At 44.8% G+C, this 27,520-nt stretch overlaps 1 protein-coding gene across 1 annotated transcript in view; it reads left to right on the top strand.

The window, feature by feature from the left end:
* The window catches only part of MRPL13 (mitochondrial ribosomal protein L13), a 298,977-nt gene that overhangs the window by 65,179 nt on the left and 206,278 nt on the right, over positions 1-27,520 (top strand). Inside the window, exon 3 of the mRNA XM_069621562.1 lies at positions 13,556-13,649. Coding sequence (XP_069477663.1) covers positions 13,556-13,649 — 94 coding nt within the window. The remainder of the gene's footprint in view (positions 1-13,555; positions 13,650-27,520) is intronic.

The following is a 27,520-nucleotide window of genomic DNA, read 5'->3' as shown; positions in this document are numbered from 1 at the left end:
TCCGGATCCATCTCGCCTCCGGACCTAGAAAGAACATCATTTCAGTATGCGCCGCACCATACTCGCCAGTCCTCGCAGCATCTTTCAATTCGGCACTGCCTCCATCATTTCTTCCCCGAACTCCGGCACCTGGGGGACAAAAGAAAACAACAAGGTGAGCCGAGAAAACCAACAAATATAACTCTTGTCACCATAGACTTACCTGATTTACCACCGGAGGCATTATTCTATAACTCGCCACATCTTCATGTGCCGCACTTGCAAAGAGAAAGAAAACAACACGTTAAACGCGTGCAACATTTACCTGACCGCGTTGGGTAATACAGACTCTTACCTGAGTGTCACCAGCTACCACGAGAGCATCTTCTCACGAACTCGGCTGCAAGACAAGGAAGGAAGGGGGGAACAAGATTGAACATCGGACATATTGACCTCTATGAACTTGATACTTACTGGTCCTCGCCAGGAACCTCAGAGTCAATACTCTCCGGAACTCTCCCACGCCTCCAAACCAGTGAAGTAACTGGCATCAACGCGCCCCTGCAATCCATGCTGGATGGAGAGCTCATCTTTCAAGAGTATAAGGTGAGATTGCTGAGAGGGCACTTCGGAGGAGATTAGTGGGGAGGACTGTGGGGAGGTGCCATCACTTGAATCCACGGGTGGCTAAATCCATCTCTCCACTTGCAGGAGAATAGTTCTACGGGTCAAGCAGACAAGATTAGGAGGGCCAGTCCAGTCAGTCATCTCTGCACTACGCATCACGTTGGTGGAGACCACAGCCGTCCGGATCCGACCGACGCCCCAGTGGGAGCCAGGTGAGCGTAACAGGTTATCAAAAAAAAAGGGGCAGTTCAAAACGTGGGTCGAAGCACACTTGGCCTTCCACTTATTCCAGCTTTCCAAAAGTTATTTCACAGTTCAACAAAAGTTCACATAGGTCTCCCTTAGTTAGGCTCGGACCTTTTAATCGTAAGGGACCTGATTCAACGTAGATCTCCTCAGCAATGCTTGGACCTCACAATTACAGCACTTGCAGGGGTTCCCTTCCCCAAGCTTCATTCACATTCTTTAGGGGTTCCCTTCCCCTAACTTATTTCATGTTTCTAGTCTCTCTCAGCCAGACCGTTAACTGATGTCGAAGACTTTCGATTGTGCAAAGCTTTTACCATAGACATCCACAGGACCACTTCGACTTTCACTTGAGCTTTCCATTAATGTTATTTGCTGCAATATTGGTATTGGTAGTTGTATACCACAATCTGAAAAGTTCAAAGACATCTTCCTCATCAAGCAATCACCTTTTAACTTCCCCGTTCATCGGGGTTACACTTGACCATTGCACCTTTCAAAGTTTGTTCACTTTGTCGCTTTATGACAAGACATCAAACATTTCGCAGAGACTTTCGAGTGGGCTATTTCTTTTCGCCGCACCACTCCGCTACTCTGTATCACTGGCTCCACAGTTATCTGTCACTCACAAGTTCATTACTGGTTTGCTTTCTTTCACGTCTAATCAGCACGTGTGCAACCTTCATTCGTGCGATACACTGTTGCAGCTTCAATCTTTTCTTGACATAAACTGGCCTTTCATGTGTTTCGCTAAATCACCGGTTGTTTGCATTCCTTCTTGTCTCTGCTGCTTTGATTCATGAATAAAGGTTGATACCACAGGTATGGCCTCACCTCCCCAACTCTCTTTCACCTGGGAGCGTCTGGAACACAATGCAGGCTTCTTCTTGTCTGAAATATGGCTTTCTCTGCGTCTCCTTCACGGTTTCCCAGAGGCAACGACCTCCTGCAGCCAACTTCAGGGTTTTCCTACCCTTTGCTTTGGTCCCTCCATTAGTCTTCCTGCTTCATTGGGTTTGCTTTCACCCCGGAAGATCTGCTTGTTCTCGTGTCTCGGTCTCACCTTGCTCAGAGTGTGTCTCTATTGTAAGGAACTCATGGTGGCAACTGTAAAGACAGACACAAGTGATCACAGTTCAAGGGTGTTTATTAAACTATATAAATGGGTGAGAAAAACACCTAAACTAAACCTAAATCTAAGATGGGATCAAGCTATGACCATCAAATAATAATAAGGCAGTCCTAGTGGAGTCTTGTCAAATAAAAGGGGCATATGCAAAAAATATTGCCAATCCTCACAACTAAGTTACAAAAGAGTGTTGGATAATGGTCTCAAGAAAGAAGTGTTCACCAAATAATCAGTCAGGATGGTATGGCTGGGCTTTCCCTTCCCCATGTTTTTAGCATGGGACAAGGCGGAACACTTGAGCACAGCACACTCCTGTGGCCTCGCCAGCATGACGTTATAGTTACTTGCAACGAAACCAGGATCTTCTGGACCCAAGTCTATTTTCATGCAAAAGGCTCTTGCCCTAGAAGGCCTGGCAGAACATAAACAAACAAAAAGAGTCTTCAATAAATCTTTACGTTGGGCGAGTTCTCCTCACCGAGACTCCAATCCTTCTTGCAACTTGGGCCTCCTTCGATCGGGTTCACTATGGCCAACCACGCACTGTGGCCATCGCTTGATCGGGTTCATATTTACCAAACAGTACAGTTCACTCAGGTTTTATCACAAGGTGGGGTTCACTTCCCTTAGCCTTCCCTTGGCTTTATCACAGTACAGGATTCATCTCCCTTAGCTTTCTTCTCAGCGCCCCTCAATCAGGCTTCTATCCTTCTTCTCTGTGTTAGCCTCCCTCAGTCTGGTTCACTACGGCTTGTTACTCAAATATTCCACTTGTTGTATTCACGAGTCTCAATGTCTTTTTAAACAATCACTGTGGACATCCCTCAGCCGGGTTCACTCTTGTCAACACAATGTTCACAGGGTCATCGTAATTCACCCCGTTTTGCAGGCATCCCTTAGCCGGGTTCTTACTTGCCAGCTACACAGTTCACTTTACTAGACACAAGGCGGAATTTACTTCCCTTTGCTTTCCTCTTAATTACGGGTCAAAGACTTTCGATTGTGCCAGGGGTTTTACTCGACCCTTGTATGACCACTTTGACCTCAGGTCCCTAGGCTCTCCTAGGGCCTCCTGGGATCTGTAGTTTTAACAAACAGGGACCGACCAGAGTCTTTTGAATGAGCACCCATGTGGCGCCGGACCACTCTGCAGCTGGTCTCTCCCTGGATTGTTTCAACAGTTCCGCAACACACAAAGTCTTTGTTCTTCACATTATGTTGCCATCTGCTACCTTCATTCAACACAGTTCCGTTTACTATCGCTTCTCCCACCGACTAACCAGCTGTGATGGACCGCTTTGCATTTCTTGTCTCTGGAGGCATGGGCATTACCATGGTAGCAAACATCTCTCCCTGACTTGGTTATCAGTGTAGGAGGGCTCCGTGCACCATTGGCATCTGTTATTCCACATGCTAGCTATTGTTCCCGGCCTTATAATTCCTTTCACAGAGGCTTTGCGGGTCTTGGTCGAAAAGGGCAAGGGCACTTTCCTTCTTGTCGTCCTTTCGGTTACTGTGGTCTTTCTCCTCCTCTTGAACTGCTGTCCTGGAATAGCTGTTTCATCGTGCGGTCTGTCTTGCCCGAAATGTGCTCTTGTGCTCTGCTTTTTATCCCTGTGGGGAAGGGAAAATGCCGTCAGGTGTGCGTAGTTATTGTCAAGTGCCTGACTCTGCCTGACCCTTGTGTTGGGACAAGTCAAGTAAACGGCTCTGGTGTTAGTCTGATGTCTGTCACAGTGTAGGAAAGTGTTTGTGTTGGATAGGGGGTCCTAGAACCTCTGAATATCCTACGGGGTAGGATGGGGAAAAGATGTCACAGGGAATGGGGTACCGCGTCTCACCCGTCGCTGTCCCACCCCCAGGATCTGGATCCAATAGCGATGGCTTTGTCCTGGCCACCTGGGTGACAGATCTACTGGGATCAGTAAGTGAGACACTGACAGGTTTCTCACACTATGTTCCGCCTTTTATCCATGTGAGGGGAGCTAATGGGTATCAGATATATGTGATTAAGGTCAAGTGCCTGACCTGAATAACGGGACATGTCCAATGAGACATGTAGGTGTTGGCCTCTTTACTCTGTCGCTCTCTTCCTCGGCCCAGTGTTTGTGTAGAAAGGGGCAGGGGTGTTGGTGTGTTGAAAAATCATATGAAATAGGATGGGGTATGGGCACTGGAAAAGGGGGGGGTATACTGTGTTTCACTGTCAGTTGCCTCACCCCCACTCCCTGAAGATCCCTCACACAGGTGATACTCCCGCACTCGTCCACCCCCATGGTCTGGATCCAAAGGCGATGGCCACCTGAGAGAGAGATCCCCGGGGAATAGCAAATGAGACACTCTTTGGTTTCTCACACTATCTTGCTAAGACTCTCTGGAAAAGTGGAAGGTTTGGGACACTGAGTTCGGACCTGTACCAGAGTGCCTGAGCTAAGCAGCCAGCTTTGTCGCAACTGGCCACGCCCCCTTAGTACTTCTGATTCTGCAGTATTGCTTCTAAATCCTTATTTTCTGCAAGTGAGATGCATGTATTTAACATAATAGAAAAATGAACACTTCTTTTGAATATGGCTGTTTGTACACTTATCACTATATGTGGTTTATGCACATGGCCATGTATTGCTTCATGGTCAAAGTCGCCAATATGTAGAACTTGGTAATTACGACTACTGCCCACGATTCTGGCAATTCCTTTGTGGCACCCTGGCTAATCGTGGATCCTTAATGGATGTTTCCACATTTAAATAGTACTTTGCATCTCTAGTCATATACGCCTCTCTGGCTGCATTTCTATGGCTTACTGAACTGTGTATTAGGGAGTGTACAGCTTTTTCAAAGGCGCTATGCACCACCGTGTTCAGAGTGTCAGTGTTCCCATTGGCATGGTTGCTCGCCATCTTGGGGTGCACATGGTTTTTACACTGAAGAAAAAGGGTGCCTAGAAGTGATGTCACATCTGCTCTGGAGAAATGGGCCGGTAAACGTTATATGTGTTGTAGTGGCTGTTTAGCCAGAAGTCTGTGATTGTAAATCACTTTTGAATATCATCCATTCCGTGTGGCATCAATGAAGATGAAGGACTCGGTCAGTGTCCTGCCTGTTTACATGCTAGCCTCTCTCCTTTCACATGTATGAGGCATACAGCCTCGCAACAGTGCCTCGGTCCATCTAAATGCAGGGTGGGATGCTGATGGAATCAGTAATGTAGATGAAGTGGGATTCCCTATTCTGTAACATTCACTGTGTGTTTGTTCTTCTCTTTCATAACGATCTTTTCAAAAATGTTTCTCATCTCAAATCAGACATTTTGTTGTTTGCAAAGGCTTGCAAAGGACATAAAGGCCACTCTCCAGTTTCAGAGGGGTTCTGCTCATCTTGCTTGATAAGCGCATTCCATCAGCACTGAACCACCAACCCATCTTGACATGGCAGTTTGTTAGACTATGCATTACAGAGTCCTCCAGTCACACACACTACTGGTTGAAAGTGTGCTTTAAATGGCTCTAAAGCGTAGATGCTGGTGGTAGGTGACGTGAGCAGAAATCCCCTTTTATTCATATGGCCTTGCTCTCTAAGCAACACCCTCATATCTGCTCATTCAAAGGGAAGTATTATAATCCTATTTCGTTTGAAGCTCTCAAACGTTCAACAATCGTAGACGGGACGGAACGCTGCCTAAAGCTGAAGAGACTCAATCGTATTTAACGTGTCTTGAAGCGGCCCCTCTAACTCTAATGCTATTCAAGATGCTCTTCATCATGCAGAAAGCCTATTGGGGCAAAGGCCCTCTTAACCTTCTTGCCTTGGCAATCCATTGCACCTCGCCTGGAGCTTATAAATGTATTCACTCCTCCTCTGCAGACCAAATCTGTTTCGAACTGCTAGTGCACAGGGCCGTTTCCATCAAGGCACATTGTTCCTGATTATGGGTGCATTGGTCTGAGTTCCCACTCGCACTTTTCAACCAGTCAGAAGCTCCTGTAGTCTGCACTGTTCAAGTAACCCTTTGCATCCTAGAATTAAACAAGAGGGTCAAAGCAGGGGTTGGTTCCCGCTATCAAGAAGCGCATAATACCTTCTGTGACAAGCAGTGGACTGGGCCTAGAGGATGTACCGCAGACGTTCACCCACTTCACCCTTTCTTATTGGGAAATAGTGGTCCTGTGAACCAACAGCAAATTGGTGTCCATCCAAGCAGCAAAGAGTGCATCATTGCTACAGCTGAGGCTACTTTTAACTCTTTGAAGTGACCTCAGTTCCCAGGTTACCAGTCAACACATACCATCAATACATACTTTGGCAATTAAGACAAGGTGTGATAATTTTAAAGTTTGACAGAATTACGTTGGCTTGACTTGATTTAAATTAATATGTAAGTGTAACTTTAGGAGAGAGGACAGATGTTAATTTGTCAAATACTCCTGCGAGCACAGAGCCCCTTGGGCTGACTATTTCCATTACATCTGATTACAATTGATGGCAAGAGCCAATAGTCCTTTGCATTGACCAACAGCTGGCACAGCACAAAGTCAGAGGTACAGCAAACACAATGCTCCAAACACGGACCATGAAACGTCCTTTGTGATCTGTTGCAACTTCAAGAATAGGGTGTGATCCCATGCTAAACACTTATAACACCAAGTATGACTGCTCATTTGCAGTCAGTTTCCTTCAGTGGGATGAAGCCACTTGAAAGGTGGAAGTTGTTTGTCGACTTTTTCTCTACTCGAGTCTCTCCAGAGCATAGGCATTAAGTCTGTGCCCGCCCCCATATACACTTATAACCAGTGGCAATGACAGTGGTTGCTACCATGTTCTACAACAGGGGTCTCCAACCTTTTGTAGACAAAGAGCAAAAAGTGTTTATCAAATGAAGCCATGAGCAACATCCATTATTCGATGCGACATATCAGCATTCCGTTGGTGGAAAAAGTAGTGTAACACAAATGATGCCTTAAAGAAACTTAATACTGCCTAAAGGCTATGTTAATGTGCAGGAATTAACAGTAATCTAGGCCAAGTGCAATTCTGGTCCAGGCAATTTACAATGGCCTTTAACTTCATTTTACCTTAAATTGGTTTTTACAAGGACTGTTTAGCAAATGAAGTGGCAAGTCGGATGGTTGAAGAGGCTGAAGGCCAGTAAAATTATTCAAAAACATGGCTGCACTTAAGAAACATGCAGATTGCTTGGAGTTCTCCCATAAGAAATCTTCAATACGTTTAGTGGCACATGTTGTATTTTAATTAAGCACTTAGGGACAGTAAAACTGATCATGAGTTGGAGCATTTAAAATAAAAATGACAGGGGCATGGCCAGGCGCAGTACGGGATGGCGGGTTAAAACGCAGCTCACGCTCCTTTCATTCGAATATCAAATTCCTTAGGGATTTCAATGTTAATTTTTTGTACTTTCATTTCCTACCTGTCTTCTTTATTCTGCTGTCGGGATAACAGAGTGGCTTTCAGCTCCCCTCTGCAACCTTTGCTGAGGCGGCCAAGAGACCCACCGCAGCAGAGTTGTGTGAAGATTGACACTGCATTTCATGTCGGCAGTGTCAGGTCGCGTCCGCCGTTTGGCGTGGCCGTACTCCTGGAGGTGCTATTTTGACCACAACACCAGCAATTCTTGCTGCAAATGGAACTTCTCTATTGACTTTTGCCCTGGAAGGTACTGTATCACATATTTAAAGATTGATTCAGGAAATTGCATAAATCTTCTTTCCACATGGGTGGTTTTTGCATCATATCTCTTGCTGAGAGAAAAATGTATAAGAGAATATTTCTAATTTTCAATGTTATTCTCTAAACAATAATGGAGAACTACATGTGGAAAAGAGTTTATATTTTAACACTCTGGCAGTTATTGATTGGAACCCCTAAGAGGTGCTGGGGTAATAGTGATACCATGTGACTGATTTGCCTCCATCTTCAAGCAGAATATTGGTGATACACTGTTCTCTTAAGATCTAGCCAAAATAATTTATGAAAAGTAGCAGGGAGGGCATTCAGTGTGACATAAGTGTTTCCTGGTTATTCTGATTACCTCTCATTATGGCGTTAGTAAAAGGCCAAGCAAAAAGCTCTGCTAATATAAAAGCTTTAGCTACAGCCTTGGAAACATCCTGTGAAAACGTGAATGTACCCATTTGGTTGATAGTTGAAAATTATCTAGTGTCACCATTTGGCTATAAGGGCACAATTTATCTGTTTAATGGATCTAAGATGGATTTTTCCAAAACAATATATCTTACTAATTCTTATTTGAAGGATTTCCTCTTTCATAAAACTAATAAACCTGCCAAGGCATGTTCTCCTTTCATATGGTGTAATAAAAACATACCTATAAATCACAGACCTATTTTCTGAACAGCGTGGATTAATAAAGGAGTTACATTTAGTAATCGGATAATTGCGGGAGGAGTTATCCTCACTGCAGAAGAATTTTAAACCAAATTTTCATTACCAAGATTTCCTCCTAGTCAATATCTTAGCTTAATAATGTGTGTTTGGATGCCAAGAGTAGAAATAATTCCCCTGGGTTAATTGTTCCTATTTGATTACACTTCCTGGAATCCCTTGATGTCTTTAAAGCTTATAATTTCTACAACATTTTAAATGGGGACAAATGCCTCCTAATGTTAAATCGTTTAAGGAAGGCATGGTATCAGCAGTAAAACAGACACAAGTGTCCACAAGTCAAGGGTGTTTGTTGAACTTCAAAAAGGGTTTTAAAAACGCCTATCTATCCTAAATCTAAACATGGGAGCAAGCTACGACCATCAAATAATAATAACGCAGTCCTAGTGGAGTCCTGTTCAAATAAAAGGCCCTATACTCAAAAACCTATTGCCAATACTAAACATCTAATTATAAATAAATAGTGTGGGAAACAATGGTATGTAAAAGAAAGAAGTATCCAAGAAATTATATCTCGGGATATTCAGGCTGTTGGCCTCCCTGCCCCACGTTTTCAGCATGGGACAAGGTGACACGCTCGAGTTTAGCAGTCTTTGGCTTCTCTAGCATGAGGGTGCAGTTCAAACATTCGCATTTGGGCCTTCTATGCCAAAGTCTGTCTGCCTTTCAAAGTGTCTTCTTTCAGAGGGCCTGATTCAGCAAACAAACAGCAAGTTCTTTTCCTCTCAGGTATTCACACGCACTCAGGTGATTCACTATTCACCTCGGATACCCCTCAGTTGGGCTCAGATCTCCTTTTCCACAATGCTCATAGGATTTTAATGTATCCAATTCATGTATCCAATTTGTCGGGTGATTCACGGTTCAACCCGGACCCCCCCCTCTGCCGGACTCAGATCCGCCTTGACACAATATTCAATCGATCTCCCTCCAACGGGGTCTGACCATTTTTTTATTTACTTTAACACAAAATTTGCTTTAACCCAAAGCTCTTAGCTGATCTTCCTCGTTCGGGCTTTGGCCAACTTTATCTACTTTCTCCTCAACTTTCTTACGCTATTAACATCGTAGACTTTCGTTTGTGCACACGATTTTGCTTGACCCATTTCAGGACCACTTCGATTCACAATCCTTTGTCACTCTTTAGCTTTTTCCACCCTCTCAGTTGGATACCTTTACAAGGACCTTACAATGAGAACGCACGCAATGCCAGACCACTCTTAAGTTTTCCTATCTTGGTTTCAAAGTTCAGTCACTCATCTGTTGTCCAATTTTACTTGCGTTGGTTATCACATGCATTTCATACACTGTTCGCTTCAACGTTCACTATACAATGTTGCTACTTGCAACATTGGCTTCAACACAGACTGGTCTGATATCGGCCTCCCCAACTCACCGGTAGTATTGATTTTGCCGGCGTTGCTTTGTTGTAGGAGACGAGGACAGTACCATGGCAGCAGGCGATTCAGACCGCCTTGATTATCGACTCGGGAGAGCCCCGGGTACCTCAGACATAAAATGGGAAGGGGATACTAGGCCTCGCCATCCGGTGTCCCACTCCCTTAAAACCCCTCACTCAGGTGATCCTCCCGGACTGTTCCACCACCAGGAACTGGATCCAAAAGCGATGGCTGTGTCCTAGCCACCTGGAAGACAGATCCCTGGGGACTCGCAGTTGAAACACCTTCAGGTTTCTCACAATGGTCATCTGAATTGCAGTGGGAAGAGGACTGTGGAACAAACATTGGCGATGAAATGTGGTCTTTGATTTGGACTAAGATTATTTCTTCACACACAGAGCCTTTGCTACTCCTAAGAAACCTTTTATGTCCAAGATTTCTAATGACGATGTATGCTATTCTTGTCATTCATCCACTGGGTCCTTTAGTCATATTTTTTTTATTTTTTTTTATGCTCTTTAATGAATGCTTTTTGGAACCAAGTATGGATTTTCCTTCAACATATTTTTAAGATTCCTATTCCTCTAACTCTAACAAATATCCTATTGGGAAGTCTATCCTTTAATGCAGGGAAATCTTTCATTATTTTTGATCTATTTATACTCCTTGTGTTTTGCTTACTTACATCCAATTGTAAACATTTTACCAATATTTCTATCAAAGGATGGTGGAACAATATCTGTGATGTACATGGACTGGAGAAATGTATTGCCAACTTGCCCTCTCTTTCAAACATGGCAAAAAATGGCAACACTTTGTTAATTATTTGAATGATACTAATGTCTTATCCAGTTTTAGGTTAATAGCATTGTTTATATTAATACCATTAATTGTATTGCTCTTGTTTACTTCTATAAATGTGATCTATTAACTACAAATTGACAAGGGGGGGTTCTGGGAGTCTCTCTGCCAGACATTAGTCCTGGTTACGAAAGACTTACCCAGAGTCTTTAGCTCACTATCTTTCACAGAGAAGAAATATCCCAAACATATCAGTCTTTGTCCTGCCCTGGGGCAGTCCAGCACCGAAATGCTAGGCAATTCTCCTCTGAACAAGAGTACCAACAGCATCCCCAGACACGTGTTTCGGTCTGGTTGGACCTCATCAGTAGGGAGGAGCTGTGCCTCTCTAAGAATAGTGAGCAGGGGTCCGCATCTGGATTCCCATAGTAACTTAGGGTGAGACCCAAAGTTACTTAAATATGCAAATTGACAAGGGGGATCCTGGGAGACTCTCTGCCAGACATTAGTCCTGGTTACGAGAGACTTACCCAGAGTCTTTGGCTCACTATCTTTCACAGAGAAGAAATATCCCAAACATATCAGTCTTTGTCCTGCATATTCAAGTAACTTTGGGTCTCACCCTAAATTACTAGGGGAATCCAGGCGTGGACCCCTTGCTCACTACTCTTAGAGAGGCACAGCTCCTCCCTACTGATGAGGTCCAACCCGACCGAAACACGTGTCTGGGGATGCTGTTGGTACTCTTGTTCAGAGGAGAATTGCCTAGCATTTCGGTGCTGGACTGCCCCAGGGCAGGACAAAGGCTGATATGTTTGGGATATTTCTTTTCTGTGAAAGATAGTGAGCTAAAGACTCTGGGTAAGTCTCTTGTAACCAGGACTAATGTCTGGCAGAGGGACTCCCAGGACCCCCCTTGTTAATTTATCTATTAACTACATAAACCTCCTTTATTCTCTTTCTTTTTGTTGTCTCCTTTTCCTTTTCCCTAGACCAAATTTCCCTTTCTTACGTGTTTATACAGTGTTTTTTCTTTATACTGATCCTTTATAAATCATTCTGAGTTGACTTTTATTCTGATATTTCATCGTTATCTACTTGCCTTATTATGGACTGCATTTCATGTGTTATACTATTTGATTTCTCATTGTCATTTGTAGACTATTGGTTGATAATTTGGATCTGAATAAAACTATAACTTTATAAACAAAAAAAACAATTGCATGCAGATTTCATGGTTGTCCACTTAAGAATTCTCAGATCTATTGTTGCAAATGGTGTACTTATAACAACACAAAACCAGTAACGCTGGTCCAAACGTGGTAGGATTTAAATATCACTTCGAGGGTTGGGAGGTGCAGGGGTGTTCCTCCTATGAATTCCTGTGAAATGTAGTGTGAATCACTGCTTTTATTAAAGCCACAGACCTGTTAGATTGGTCAAACAGGATTAGGAATAGAAGAATATTTTACTGAAGGATTTGTGGACTCTTCCTTTTGATCTTCAGAGAAGGTTTAGTGGGATGTGATGCATTGTTAGGCAGATTGGACCAATAACATTGGAACATTGGTCACGACTTGGAGCATTTGAAAAGCACTTTGCAGAAAGGTTTGGGTATTTTACTTTGATATTTGGCAGAAATTATGGTCGGTGCATTACAATTTATTAACTGTAAATTTGCTGGATCTCAATTGAACGTTAAACTATTTATTTTATCGTGGACAATTGGGCCTTCGTGTTATTGATTTTCCCCTTATGTACTTGCTAGGCTTCTGTGAATAGCCCCATTGCAACCTACTCAAATGCGTCATTGGAGTGCTTAGTTGATTTCAACAGTTGCTGGCTAGATTTTGTACCTTTTCCAGTCAGCAGCTCACCCCCTAGTGTTATGCAGATTAGTGGTGCAGGGACCATAGAGTGGATCTGGCGCAGTAAGTGCAGATACATTAAGGGGCATTTGTAATGCTGATTACAGCAGCGGTTTCATGGTCTTCACTGGGATGGTCATGCCGGCCTATTTCTGGTCTGATGTACTCCTTAATCACTGCTTTGCTACGTAAGTTTATATTTACATTGCATGCCCACATCCCAACTATCTACCGGACTTTGCTCCTTTGTACCATTACTGAATATTCTGTCATGCTCATCCTTTGCCCCTCTGACAGGCAAAGTGCTGCGACACCATAACCTATGGCAGGAGACACTCGACAAATGCAAGATGACATAACATTGACCAAACAGTCTGGGGGCACCAATAGATTTACTTCTGCTTTCAACTGCACGAACGTGGTCGTCGTGGGGCTTGTCTCTTGTTGCGCCTCAAGAATCATCTCAGCAGCCTAGTGGATTTAAAACCCATCCAGCCCTCTCCACGCCTCAGCCCAGGCTGCTGATGCTTCGACATCTAGCGGCATATCATGCATATCTTCCAGAGGAGGTGGTTTGGCTAGCTTTCCCGCACATTCCTGGCACAGGCCACATTGCATTGCGGTCTCATTCGTGCAGGGCCTTCTTCTTGGCCTGCAATCCATAGCCCAGAGCAACTGGCGAGCAACATTTTAGGGTGCGACGAGCAACATGTTGCTCCCAAGCTACCCATTGGGTATCACTGCTCTACAAACTCATGAAACACGGCCTTTTCCCCAAGGAAGCCATCTTTATTAACTGCCGACTATCGGTGGGGTAGCCTAGCTTCTCATTCTGCATCTGGAGCTAGTCGAGTTCAGAACCCGACTAGCTCCAGATGCACAAGAAGATGCTACTTGACCTGTACGTTTTGTGGGTGATTTGCCAAGGCTGAGCTCACATTCTGTTCCTCCGAGACTTAACAAAAGTATGGTGTACGTAGATATACGTTCTTTTATAACTGTTTGGTTGAAAATATGTTTGCCTTTGATGATGTGAATTCCGCATTTGCATATCTATAATGCCCTTTATACTTTTTCATCTACAGGTGACTGTGGGGACCATGTGGTAGTCATAAATACAAGACACATTGCTTTCTCTGGCAACAAATGGGAACAAAAAGTGTATTCTTCGCACTCTGGGTAAGAGTAACAGCAGGTTGTGTTCCCCTGTATCTGTTTGAAAATGTTGCTTTATGGCCGCCTTACAGCAGTGGCAAAGTGCTTTCATCGGTCGTGGAATCTTGAACCTTTTTACTCTCTGCTTTTTCTTAATATAACGTTCATTGCTCCTAACAGCTGCATCTCATTTTGAGTTTCATGCAGAAAATACTTAAGGATGATCATTTACGGTGTGTATGTTTTGGCACAAAACCCTGTGGAGCGCATCATTATGGAATGCTAGTTTGGATGACATATTGTCCACATGCACTTAAACACGGGTGTCATGTGTTATTTAGCCTTATAGTTACATTAGGCAGAGATCGATGACGGGCATGGATTGACATTTGAAACGTAAGTACTGGTGCAAACTTTGCACAAATACTCACCCTCCATCCCCTAAAAATGTAGATTTCTGGCCTAATTAAAAACATAGTGAACATTAGTATTGGGGGTTTTCTGGGTAGTGATTTTATTCCTGCTCTCCTTGTTTCTGCGCCACAGCCATCTTTGGGTGCATTCCTTCGTAACACCATGAAAAACCCAACTCCTCAAGTAAAACTGATTGCACTGATATTTAGGTTCCCTTCCTGTATTAAGAAGTAGGGACAGAGGTTGGTGTAATTATGAATCGGTAGCAATAGCTTTGCTGATTCGTATGAAATGAGTCTAATAGATCACCGTCTGTTCTGAAGACGCTACATTTTAGCCATTTTGGCTTCCTTTCTAGTCCTATTTCTGTCCAGTTGTATCTCTCTTTGCCTATCAAATCTGGTTGTCTATTCTCATTGCTCTTTTCAGAGTCCTCTAACTGCTCAAAACATATTTTGGTAAAGTGAACTGTTTATAAAGTGGCACATATTCAATGTATTCAAACACAAACCATCATTTTGATATGGTGTGCATTGTACTGCTCTGTTGTACCTGGTTTGTAATCTAGATTATAGGATTGTTTAATCACTTAGAGTTGTGCGATTGTCACCTTGGCCCCTCGACTCTCTTGATGGTTTTACATTTCGTTTTTTTGTTTTTGCGTGGGGTCGGGATTGGTTGCTGCTCCCTTAACTGCAAATATTCTGCCTCCCTTTGCTTGCATCCAATGTCATTGGTTTACACCCGCAAGCATATTCTGTTCTTTTCAGCACCTGTATCAGCATCCTCCTGTTGATTCACATCGCTAATGTTTATTTTAGTAAAAATTAGAATGCATCATACTCAACAGTACAAAATGTGTTTCATATGCCCAGTCTTTCTTAATTTAAAATTCATATGAAGTTGAGTTTAAAGCCAAAACCGTTCAAACAAATGTATTGTGTAACTTCTTGTTAGAAAGACAGGACTGCTTATGTCAGGTACAGTGCTACCTAGAAGAGCATAATCCTTTTGGTCATAGGCAGTTGGGTTTTAGAGTGGCACATAGTACAGAGACCGCCCTCCTGGATCTTAAATCTAACATACTACAGACAACGGACAAAGGAGGATTAGCAGCGTTTATGCTTTTGTCTTGGTTGACCATAAAATACTAGCAGAGAGATTACACACATCAGCAATTTTTTCATCCAAGGCGGCTAGTTGGAGTCATTCCTTTCTATCTGAGCATTTTGCAAGAGTACTTAGTGATCTAGCAGCAGCTGCTCTAGTTAACTTGGTTGCGGAGTTCCAAAAATCATGCTTGTCCTCCACGTTCTACAATGTATTCACTAAGCCCCTCTTTGAAATCATGGATGATTTAGGTGTTTTGTACACCAATTATGCGGACGACACTCTGGTACTATTTCAGTTATCTGGAATCTAAAGACATGACCTGATTACATCACTAGGATGTACAACATTATCCACAATTGGAATGCCCACAACAAATTGGCCCTCAATGACTCTAAAACTGAACTCCTGATTGTCAATACACAGCTACCGCCTGAGTACAAGAAGTTAATTGCTGGCTGAACCATTCCAGTGGCAGACAAAGTTAAGACCTTGGGGATGCATCTTGATGCCTCCTTGAACATGTATGCGCAAACCTATCCTTGTCGAAAACAACCTCCTATTACTTGAAGCTTCTCTCCCACATTCGTCCCTTCTTGTCTAAGGAGAACTGTACCCATTTGGCACGTACGATTATTGGGATGAAAATAGACTATTGTGGCACCCTATTATTTGGTTAATTCCAGGGTAACATAACCAAACTGCAAACATTGCGAAATAGCACTGCACAGATTATTAATCAGCTCAAGTGCAGGGACCTGTGTCCAGTCAAATACACAAACTGCAATAGTTTCGAATCAAAAGGACCAAAAAAAATATAAATTCGAATGCCTTTTTTTAAATGTATTATTTATTTTTTTTGCCTTCGGATTGGAAAAATTACTAGGAACCCCCCCCCCCAATAAATAATTAAATAAAGTGTACATTCAATTTTTTTTTCTTCCGGTCCTTTTTGATTCAAAACTATTGCAATCGATCCTTTTGTATTCAAACCTTTCACTATAAACACAGGGACCATATCAGCGAGGCCTACTGTGCACTACACTGGCTCCCTGTAAGGGAGTAGCTATTAGAGGAGTTTTCCTAAAGCCCACTTGAGGTAAGACTTCATAAAACTATTCCTTGGCATACAGGTCGCTAGCTCTTAGTTTAAGTGTGTACTACCCAAAGGATTTTGGTAGAATGGCAGAGCAGTCAGGTTTATCATAGGAGGAGGATTGGGCGCTGTATGTAAGTACACTGAACCCAGTAAGTACAATAGTCCGAAGAAACCCTTACACTCTAAATGTTATATTAAAAATAGACATTTATTATTTACAGAAGGAAGGTAGATAAATACTTCACTAACCAACACACACAGGCATTTTTAATACTTTTCAGAGGTGATTACTTCAATGGTAGTTGCTTGTGGTTACAATTGTTACGAGTTTGACCCTGACAGCTCTACCGTATTATCGGTACTACCGCACACTCGCGTTCGTTCACAGGAATACAGTAATTGTATATAGTTAGCAAAACCACATAAGATAAAGTCTTTAGGAAGGAAAAATATTGGTTATACACAAAGCAGCAGAGCATAATGTTCTAGAGACACTTTTCGTTGCTCTTAACCCAATCTCTATCCCTAACTGTATGAAAAAGTAATTGTAGGAGTGGAGACAAAGTCTTACGAAGGAGCAGAATAGCAAAAGCTCCACAGGATACTTTCAGTCTCCAGGAAAAGACTACTTGAAGATATTTAGGAGGACCCTGCGAAAGGACTCCCTAAAGGGACACAAGCTAGCAAGCTTGGGTTTGAGTTAGAGTGGACACCCTGGACACCTCTTCACGCACTCCAGTCACTCTGGAGCGACTTCTTGGTTCAAGGTATGTTCTACCTTTCACCCCACAGTACCTTAGGTTAGAAGAAATTAAACCTAGCTGGATTCTCCTCTGTGCAGCAGCGACAGACCCGGGCTCCTGATTCCTCGGTCTTGTGACAAAAGGAAGGGCTCTGTATGGGATGTCTTGGCATCAGTCTTGAGAGAGGATCCTTAGTACGGATTTCTTCGGTCTCCTTGGTTTGTCTACGGGTTTGATGCCTTTTTCTCCTCACCAACAAGGGACTGTATTCGCCTGGTCGATCTACTCCGCTTCTGAAGTCCTGCACTCTGGTGAGGGGACTTAGATGAGTGGGATTGTGCCTCTGGGGGTCCAACTGGAGCTTACCAAAGTTCTGGACGGATTCAGCATTGCAAAGACGTTGCACTTCAGATGTGTCAGACGTCTCCTGGTATTCGCGGTCTGTAGTTCTGGATAGGCACAGCACCTTGGCAGATGGCTCAATTTGTAGTTCGTCTCAGGGCTAGTTGGTCCCACTGGCCAAAGGGAAGGAGCCTCTTCGGAGCTCCTCTGTCAATTAGAAAACAGGGTCAGGACAACAGTGGTCACGTCAGTGAATGGAAGGGTCTGCAGGCGACTCTGGTCGTCTTCAGCTTCGGTTCTTCTGTTCCAGTGGTCGACTTGCCTTTCACCACAGGAACCACACCTTTTTATTTGGTTTTTCCACACACTCCTCTGCACAGACTCTCAGCATTTTACAGATAGGGGCAGGTGGCTGTCCAATCAGAACAGCCAGCCCCCCAGTGGGAATTGGTTCCATTCAGGAGTGCGGGCTCACGGAGCAAGGCCTGCCTGACCTTGTCCCAACGGAGCGCCTGACCCCGCAATTCCGGGCGCATCGCGGCGCCACAACGAGGCCGCATCTTCACTTTTCTTCGGCCTGCATCCGCCGGCAGGCGGAAACGCCGGCCACGACGAAGGCCATACTAAGGCCTGTTGGGTGCCTGTTTGGAGCCATAGGAGCCAGGGGCCAGGAACTTTGCCCTTTCCGCTCCAGGTAAGCCAACGCTGCCACCCCGCACGGTTGCACATGTATGTGCTGTCCATGCCCAGCACCTCACCTCCCAAATCACCTCGTTGTCACCTTTTGTCACTCGCCCACAGCTACAACTACTATGGACCACGTTCTGTACTCCCACGACTGAACCTCGTGCATCCCTTACGTGCACCTCTCCTTAGACCTTTATTTACATCCCCATTATTTACAAGTATATCCTGTATGGCCTATCCAATGCCACCCTGTTTCTAGATGCCTCTACTTTGCCGAGTAAACTGTGGTGCACTGTTGCTTAGCCGCCTAACTGCACCATTTTCGAATCTAGATGTCCTGTACTGTGCCTACTCACTTGATTTGCACTGCTGTTAGCTGTCCAATTGTGTCTAGTTATTCTTGTACTGTGCTTTCTGACCTGTTTTGCACTGATGCTAGCCGCCTAACTGCGCCACTTTTGAATCTAGATGTCCCTGTACTGTGCCTATTCACTTGATTTGCACTGCTGTTAGCTGTCCAATTGTGTCTAGTTATTCTTGTACTGTGCTTGACCTGTCTTGCACTGATGCTAGCCGCCTAACAGCGCCATTTTTGAATCTAGATGTCCATGTACTGTGCCTACTCACCTGATTTGCACTGCTGTTATCTGTCCAATTGTGCCATTTCGCTTCTAGTTATTCTTGTACTGTGCTTACTGACCTGTTTTGCACTGATGCTAGCCGCCTAACGGCACCATTTTTGAATCCAGATGTCCCTGTACCGTGCCTATTTACTTGACTTGCACTGTTGCCAGCTGCCTAATTGTGCCATTTCGCATATAGATGCCCCTGGACTGTGCCTATTGTCCTGAGGTACACTACTCTGCACTGAACCCTTATAGCCATATCCTCTGCACATTGAGAAATACAAGTTGCGACATGCAGCCAAGAACCTTTGCCAGCATTATCCTTATATGTATAGTCCTCCTAGGACTATCAGCCTGCACTGCCGATAGCCACTGCACAAGTATAACTAAGATCTTACTTATTCGCCCATCAATCATGCTCTACCATCCTGTGCCTATATCGAACCCTTACCTCAATGACCCAGCCCTCTGGCTCAAGCACTTTGCTACCAAACCCACCCCAAACATCCCATGTTCTGTACAACAAAGGAATAGCAGACTTAGAACTAGACTGCCTAGACCACCCAGTATTGTGCACAATCGCACTGCCCTTCCACTACCCACCCCTACAGCAACGCCTAGCCCTCCACCATCCACCCTACCTATCGCAGCACTCAAGGGAGCCCTTATCAATGCTAGATCCCTCACAGCACACGCCCTTGACATCGCTGACCTCATCACGGTCCAGAACCTGGACTTCCTAGCTATTACCGAAACCTGGTTACATGAAGCCTCTGGTCCTCTCCTCGCTCTATCCCTACCCAAGGGTTATACCATCATCAGAAACGACCGCCACTCCAACTTGTCGAAAGGTGGTGGAGTCGCCTTTATTCACAGCAACAAAATCGTTATGAGAGCTGATCCCCTCATACAATTTAGTTCTGCAGAATCTCTCTCTGTGAAACTATCACTCTCTCCTACCAATACAGCAACACTCCACCTTATATACAGACCTCCAGGCCCATTAGGTTCATTCACAGATAAGGTTGCATCCACCCTGTCGACTAACACCAAGCCCAACTCTCAGATACTGCTACTAGGAGACCTTAACCTAGGTCTCTCAGATCCCAAGGACCACATGGCTACTGAAGTAGACACCACCCTCTCCAACCTAGGCTTCCAGCAGCGTATTCGTGATCCCACACACATCAAAGGAAGAACGCTCGACTGGCTAGCCGACCTTAACTGTAACACCAATGTCACTTCTAATGATGCATGCGCCTCGTCGGACCATCATGTTATTACCTTCCTCCTTCCAGCCACCAACCCCCAACCCATACCTACCATAGCCCCCGCTATACCTACCAGAAACAAAAAAGATATCACCAGGGAGAAACTGCTTCCTCTTATCCTCCCTTGCTTGAACACCTTTGCTGCACAGCAGAAGGATAAGGACCCCACTGTCCTAGTAGACATTTATAACAGCCTAATGACCAATGCCATTGAGAGCTTAGCTCCTTTAAAAATCCGTAAAGCTAAACAACAGTCCCACCTGAACACTTGGTTCACCCCGCAGCTCAACGCGATGCGTAAAGTAAAGCGCAAAGCTGAAGCCCTTTGGAAAAGCCATCCCAGTGCTGCTAACAAAGCCTCCCTTCTAATCACCTCTCTTAATTACAAGGAGGCCATATTACAAGCCAAAAAGGAGACATACAACACACGTATATGCCAGGCAGAATCGAACACCAGGGAATTATTCAAAATCCTTAAAGAGCTAGAATCTCCCTCCCCTGCACCGGACATGTGCACCAAGGACAGCACGTGGTGCAACAACATACAAAATGCCCTTCTTAACAAAATATCCACCTTACAAGCCAAAATCAACGCCAAACAAAACACCCTCCACACCCCTTCATTTAGCAATACCAGGCCACCCAAAATAACAACCCTCGACTCCCCGGTGCCGTTTAGCTTCACACCACTCACCGTTCTGGAGGTTGAAAAAATCATCCGCAATCTAAAACCCTCAAATTGCCAAGGGGACACCTGTCCAGCCCCTATCATTAAGGAGTCGGCTCATGACCTCGCTCCTTTTATAACCTCTTTCATCAATGCCTCCTTTCAATCGGGAGTGGTCCCCAATAACCTAAAGGATGCTTGGGTTATCCCTCTCCTAAAAAAAACCACCTTAGACCCGGAGGTTCCAACCAATTATAGACCCATCACAACGGTCCCTTTTCTGCTAAAGATCTTAGATAGAGCAGCCTATCTTCAGATACAGAACTATCTGGAATCAAACAACCTACTCGGCATGAGACAATCCGGCTTCAGACCGAAGCATGGTACGGAGACAGCCCTCCTTGATCTCAAGACCCAAATCGAGGATATCAAAGACAAAGGTAAACTAGCCATGCTACTACTACTAGACTTATCGGCTGCCTTTGATCTGGTTAATCACCAAATCCTCTGTCACCACCTGAAAACTGCAGCTCACTTCTCTGACATGGCCACAAATTGGATTCAATCCTTCCTGGCAAACAGACAGATGAGGGTATTCTCGCCCACCTCTGCGGCTGACCCTGCACCAGGCCCGTGCGGAGTCCCCCAAGGATCGTGCGTTTCCCCCACCCTTTATAATGTATTCACTAAACCCTTATTCGATGTGCTTGATTACCTGGGTGTTACCTACACAAATTACGCGGATGACACCCAGATACTCATCCCCATCACGGGTGATTACACTTTAGACTCAAAAGCCTTGAACGATATCTACCATGTCATTCAAACTTGGATGGCCCAACATGAGCTCTGTCTCAATGATGACAAGACAGAGCTCCTCATCCTAGGTACTCAGCAAAGACTAAACAAACTGAACCCTATGTTTAGTTCCTTTAACATTGATGGAAACATAACTAAAGTTTCTAAAGACACAAAAACACTTGGAATCTACCTTGACTCCACCCTCTCCCTTCACAGACAAACCAATGCAGTTGCGGCCGCCGCCGCCTATACCTGCAAGTTGATCACAGCCTGTCGTCCTCTCCTCTCCTCACATAACTGCACTACCCTGGCTAGGACCCTGGTCATGTCTAAACTTGACTATTGCAATGCATTGTACCAGGGCACTAACCAGTGTAACCTAGACAAGCTCCAAATTATACAAAATAACGCCATCAGGGCAGCCCTCAATATCCCCAGATCTGCACACATCTCGGATACCAGGAAGAACCTTCACGGGTTGTCAGTCACCCAAAGGATCTCACTAAAATCGCTTGCCCTTACCTACAAATGCCTGAACAATCTGGCCCCCACGTATCTCTCCTCACGATTCACGATGTACACTCCAGTCCGATCACTTAGATCTACCCTGAATCAGAGCCTAACGATACCCAGATACAAGCTCCAAACAGCCGGTGGGTCTAGCTTCCCAGTCCTGGCAGCCAAACTGTGGAATACTGTCCCCTTGACTATCAGAAACCTCCCCTCCTTCAACCTTTTCAAACACAAAGCCAAATGTTGGCTCGCCTCCTCCAATGCCTAAGATTCTTACTAAAACGTGCTGCAATAACATCAGTAAGGATGCATTACTTGACTTTCCATGTACCACCTACACATGTCTATTTCTATGCCTTACCTATTGTTGATATTTCATCATTATATGCAACGTATGTAACCATTGCCTTAAGAAATGCGCCCGGTAGCCTCCGGGCCTGGTATGCGCTATAAAAATAAAATAAATACAAATACAAAAGGCAGACAAAGGGCAGGGGAGTGAATAACTCCTCCCCCACTTCCTGCCTGCCCGGACACACTGGAGCCTAGGCGTGGACACCCAAGGGTACCCGCCAAAGGCAAAACACACACAGAAACCTCCCCCCTCCTAGAATGGTAGAACAAGGGCTAAGCAAGGACAACCATGATAGAAATGGTAAAAAAAGAAAGGAGCCACCAGAGCATAGGTGACCCTATTGTGCATAACCAAGACTGTTAATAAAGTCTGAGGTAGCAATAACGCAATCGTTGGTAGAACACGTCCACTGCCACCAGCCATAACTATAGGGTTGTCTCTGTGACTAGAAAGTCACAGGAGCAGAGAGAAGGGGGATGCTAAGTATCCCCTTAGCATTCCAAATATGATGGTGCATGCTAATCTCTCATAGTATAACGTTTTTAGGAAGGATACAAAGTATCCCTCTGTCCTTAAGAAGTGTAGTTCGTATGGATAAAGGAAGCATCTCAAAGGAGAACCCAAAGGGTACACAGCAACACTGCACATAAGTTGCTGTGTGCTGCAAAAGGTAAACACGGGTGCCTTTAACCCCTTAACTGCCAAGGGCTTTTCCCTCCAGTGCCAAAGCCCTTTTTGGTGATTTCGACAGGCTGCCATTCAATCCCTTGCAACCTTTTTGTTACATGAGATATTGCGGCCAAATTTGGCCCCTTTTCTTCCCACATGTAGGTGGTCATAACACCACCAAGGAATCCTAGTTTGTTTTAGCGGAGTGAAAAGAACCAAAAAGGAGAAAATGTTTTTATTTTTTTCTGAAAATGGCAATAAAATGATGTACAAAGAAGCCTGTGGTTCTTTCCTTGTAAGAGCTATGAACAAAGGTTTGCTGTGCTACATTCGCAATTTTCCATGCTTTCAAGAACAGGTTGAGTGGAAATCAAAAAACATATTTTGAGATGGTTACCAGTTTTGTGAGAGGTAGGCGATTTTGGCCTTTTTTTCCAATAGGACATGCGTGGACGGAATGGAAGAGGGTAAGAAAACTGAATTGGAAGACAGAAAGGCATACATTTCTGAAAAGTAGACAAAATTCCAAGTTTAGGAAGGGGTGATTTGCACAGGTCAGGCTACAACTATATAGGGAAATTTGGAAAAATGACAGGAAAAAAAAGTATGTGGTGGACATGGTTGGCCCGGCAAGGCAATGGCTTCTGTGAATTTTGAGAAGAGCAATGCCCCGTTACATTGCCCTGATCCTTCCAGTAAGGAAATCACACATTTTTCGTAATGCTTCACAAAACAAACAATACCAAAAGCCAGAAACGGAGCCATGGCACACAGATTTTCTATGCTTATGGCCTAAACTGACGTACTTGGCATGTGTAAATAAGGAAAACAAATGTGGTGAGGAAGGGCACGCATAAATTTTTTGAAAGAGCACAGGCAGACCTTTTGAAGGGTGTGACTGTGCAGGTTACAAAAGTGTATAGTACCTAAAGCAGCGACTAAATGTAGGCCACATTTGGGAATTTAAAGGGTTGTGTTACAAAGTGCAGCAGCAAATGTTCGAAAACGTTATGAAAGCGATGGAAACACAACAAATGTCCTACCTTCCCACGTTCCCACAGGTGTCCCAATGAAAACAGTACCTCACATGTGTGGGCGCACCTACCTGAGTGCAAAGGGAAAAGGCTAAACCACTGGTAGCCCCGAGTCTTTCAGCAGAGTAGATTTTGCAGGATTCTGCTCTTGTGGACAACCTACAGATTTGGGCCTAGGGTGTCGAAGCCACCAAGGAAACCAGGGAACCCCAAGCATTTACGAAAAGAAGACGCCCGTAAGAATCCACAGAGGTCTGACTTGCGCAAATCGCCCCAGAATTTATTACCCACAATTCCTGGCAAAGTCAGAAATTTGGCAAAACAAACACAATGTTCAGACATTTCCCTCTGCCCACCCACCGAAACCGCCACCAACAACTCATGTCCTACCTTCCTGTGTTTCCCCTAGGTGTCCCGACGAAAGCAGTACCTCACGTGTGTGGGTGCATCTATCTGGGCGCAAAGGGAAAAGGCTAAGCCAACCACTGCTATCCCCCAAAGGGTTTGGGGAACCAACCTACAGATTTGGGCCTGGGGTGTCGCAGCCACCAAGGAAAACCAGGAACCCCATGCATTTCAGAAAAGAAGACACCTGTGGGAATCCACAGAGGTCTGACTTGCGCAAATCACCCCAGAATGTATTACCCACAAGCCCCGGCAAAGTCCCAAATTTAGGAAAGAAAACACAATTTTCAGACATTTCCCACATGGAAACTACTGAAACACGCTGCCAACAACACATGTCCTACCTTCCCACATTCCCACAGGTGTCCGGAAGAAAACAGTACCTCACGTGTGTGGGTGCTCCTACCTGGGCGGAAAAGAAAAAGTGTTGACCAACGGCAGTACCAGGGAGCCCCAGGAGGGTCCCTGTCCGTTCCCCGGGGGAAATTCTGTAATGCCGCCTAGCCAGAGGTCCAGGATGGTCGTGGGTGATGTCCCTGGCCTTGAGTGATTGTCCTTCATATGGGTTGACCGTCCACAAGTCCAGCAGCGGTTTCAGGGAGCCTCAGTGGGCTCCCCGTCTCTTCCCAGAGGGATAAGGTGTAACGCAAACCAACAAGAGCTCAAGGATGGTTGGGGTGATGTCCAGGCCTTGGGCACCCGTCCCCCATGTGGGTCGACGATCCACAAACCCAGCCTGGAGCTCTGGCTGGGCTGCGTTACAGCTTCTCCCTCTGGGAAAGGTCATGCACCCTGCCGGGGCTCCCTGGAACCGCTGCTCGGCTTGGGGATGGTCAAACCACATGGGAGACAGCCGCCCAAGGCCAGGGACATCACCCCCGACCATCCTGGAGCTCTGGCTGGGTTGCGTTACAGCTTCTCCCTCTGGGAAAGGATGGAGGCCCTGCCGAGGCTCCCTGGGACTGCCGCTTCACTTGGCGGATGGTCAACCCACATGGGAGACAGCCGCCCAAGGCCAGGGACATTACCCCTGACTTTCCTGGATCTCTGGCTGGCCTACGTTACAGCTTCCCCCTCCGGGAAAGGTCGGGGACCCTGCCAGGGCTCTGTGGACAGGCTACTGGGCTTGGGGATGGTCAAACCACATGGGAGCCAGCCACCCAAGGCCAGGGACATCACCCTCGATGGTCCTGAAGTGCTGGCTGGGCTGCATTACAGAATTTCCCTCTGGGGAGGGAAGGGGACCCTGCCGGGGCTCCCTGGAGATGCTAGTGTGCTTGGGGACGCTACACCCACATGGTTAACGGATGTCTGAGGCCGGGGACATCACCTCCAACCCTCCTTGAGTTCTCGATGCCCAGTGTTACAGCTTTTCCCCACCAGGGAGCCCCGGCAATGTGCCAATACCTCCTGTCTACTTGCAAAATAGATTAGCCTTTAACCCAGATTCCTGTGTGCTGCAATCCAACAACTTTAACCTTGTAGAGTCGGGAATATGTGTAGAGTCGGGAATCTGGCATTTGATTCCATCCTGCCTTGTCTATGGAACAGCCTCCCCGCCAAGCTCAGAGTATTACGTTCTCTCTGTCTTTAAGTGGACCACCTTCACTTTAACTCTTGATCTATGTGTTGACTTACTATTCTTAATTCGACCCATTTCTTGTATGGTTATTTACAATTATCAGATTACTCTTGTCATGGTATATTGCTTGTCTTTGTTTTATATGTGTGCCTTTTTGCCTACGGGCCTTTGGTGTTTTATAAATATTAAACTAAACTAAACCTGAATATCATTAGGGGAGCAAATTATTTTAACATTTTCAGCTTTTCTTTCTCGATGGAGTAGGGCTGTAGTTGGTGCCAAAGCTTGACCAAGAGCCCCCACAGGTAGTTGTCATTACATATGCAAAAGCATGTACAATTCTCTGCTGTTTAAAAATCTTGTCTTTGGGCAACATACCAGACACAAAGAAATTAAATGTTGGTGAGTCGCTAATGTGACACAAATATACATGCACCTGAAACAGGTGTCAGTTGGATCTATCAGGAGTAAATGGCTGAGTTGAAGTCTATTAACCGTCAGCCTCTCCAAATCTTTTCCTTTAGAATGGACTTCATTCTGAGTTCATGACAGTCGAATTACACCCAGAATTCACACTACCTTCTCCAGGTATTTGTATTGGACTGTTACAAGGAAGTTTGTAAGAACTTAAATCCTGAATCCAAGTCTTTCTTGTTTTTGGGGGGCCTCATTTCAAGTTGATATTGGCTATAATCAAATCTGTTTTCCTTTCTAAATACTTTTCCCACTCAGGAGGACTTTAATGATTATCTTTCCATCAGAAAATGATTCAATGTGATGTACACTACATATTGTGTTGTAACGCCAGCATACTTTTCTCCTACAACTATTTCATGTGGTCACTGAAATAAATCGGCAACGCTTACAGGGTGGGTGTACAAACCTCAAAGTCTTGTAACATACGCTCTTCATGGGCTGAAGGTGAATGAGATTGGAGTTTTCAAAAAGTGTGCATCAGTAATGTAGTGTTTGTTGGGTATTGTGTTGAAAGCTACAAGTACATTAAAAAGCAAGAAGTGCTAACATTTGATGTTCCTCAAGTGTCAATCCACTGTGGTGAAGTAGGTGCCAAGATTTCCTGTATTCATGGGTAAACACTTTAGTTGCAAACTACTAATTGGGCACTTTCTTTCTCTGGGAAATAAATTTACTTCAGAGGCCTGTGCCTTATTCATAAAGCATTGCACAGCAAAGCACCAAAGTACTTAGCTGCTCGAATCAAAACAGGAAATAAAAGCAACATATTTCCCCATTTAAAATATGTTTTACATATAAGTGCAGTAGGTTTGCATCACATTAACAGCCTATACACTGCTGAGTGCCACCATAAATGGAACCGAAAACTGTTTACCTAAAGCAAACTGAAATAAAACAACTGTAAACTGCGCTGTTTTTCCAAGTGTGAGGCAGATGGCCCAATGTATGGAAAATCAATGACAAATGGGACTTGACAAATGCATAATTGTATGCATGATTTCTGCCTCTCACTACCACGAATAAGGTGCACCTGTGGGATGCAGGTTATCACCTGCACATCTGAGAGACGGCATTCGACACATGGTGTGGATAGTGCCACA

This window comes from Ambystoma mexicanum, chromosome 5q, assembly GCF_040938575.1.
Source record: "Ambystoma mexicanum isolate Mex_15411 chromosome 5q, UKY_AmexF1_1, whole genome shotgun sequence".
Classification (NCBI taxonomy): Eukaryota; Metazoa; Chordata; class Amphibia; order Caudata; family Ambystomatidae; genus Ambystoma; species Ambystoma mexicanum.
This window is presented reverse-complemented; position numbering and strand designations above follow the sequence as displayed.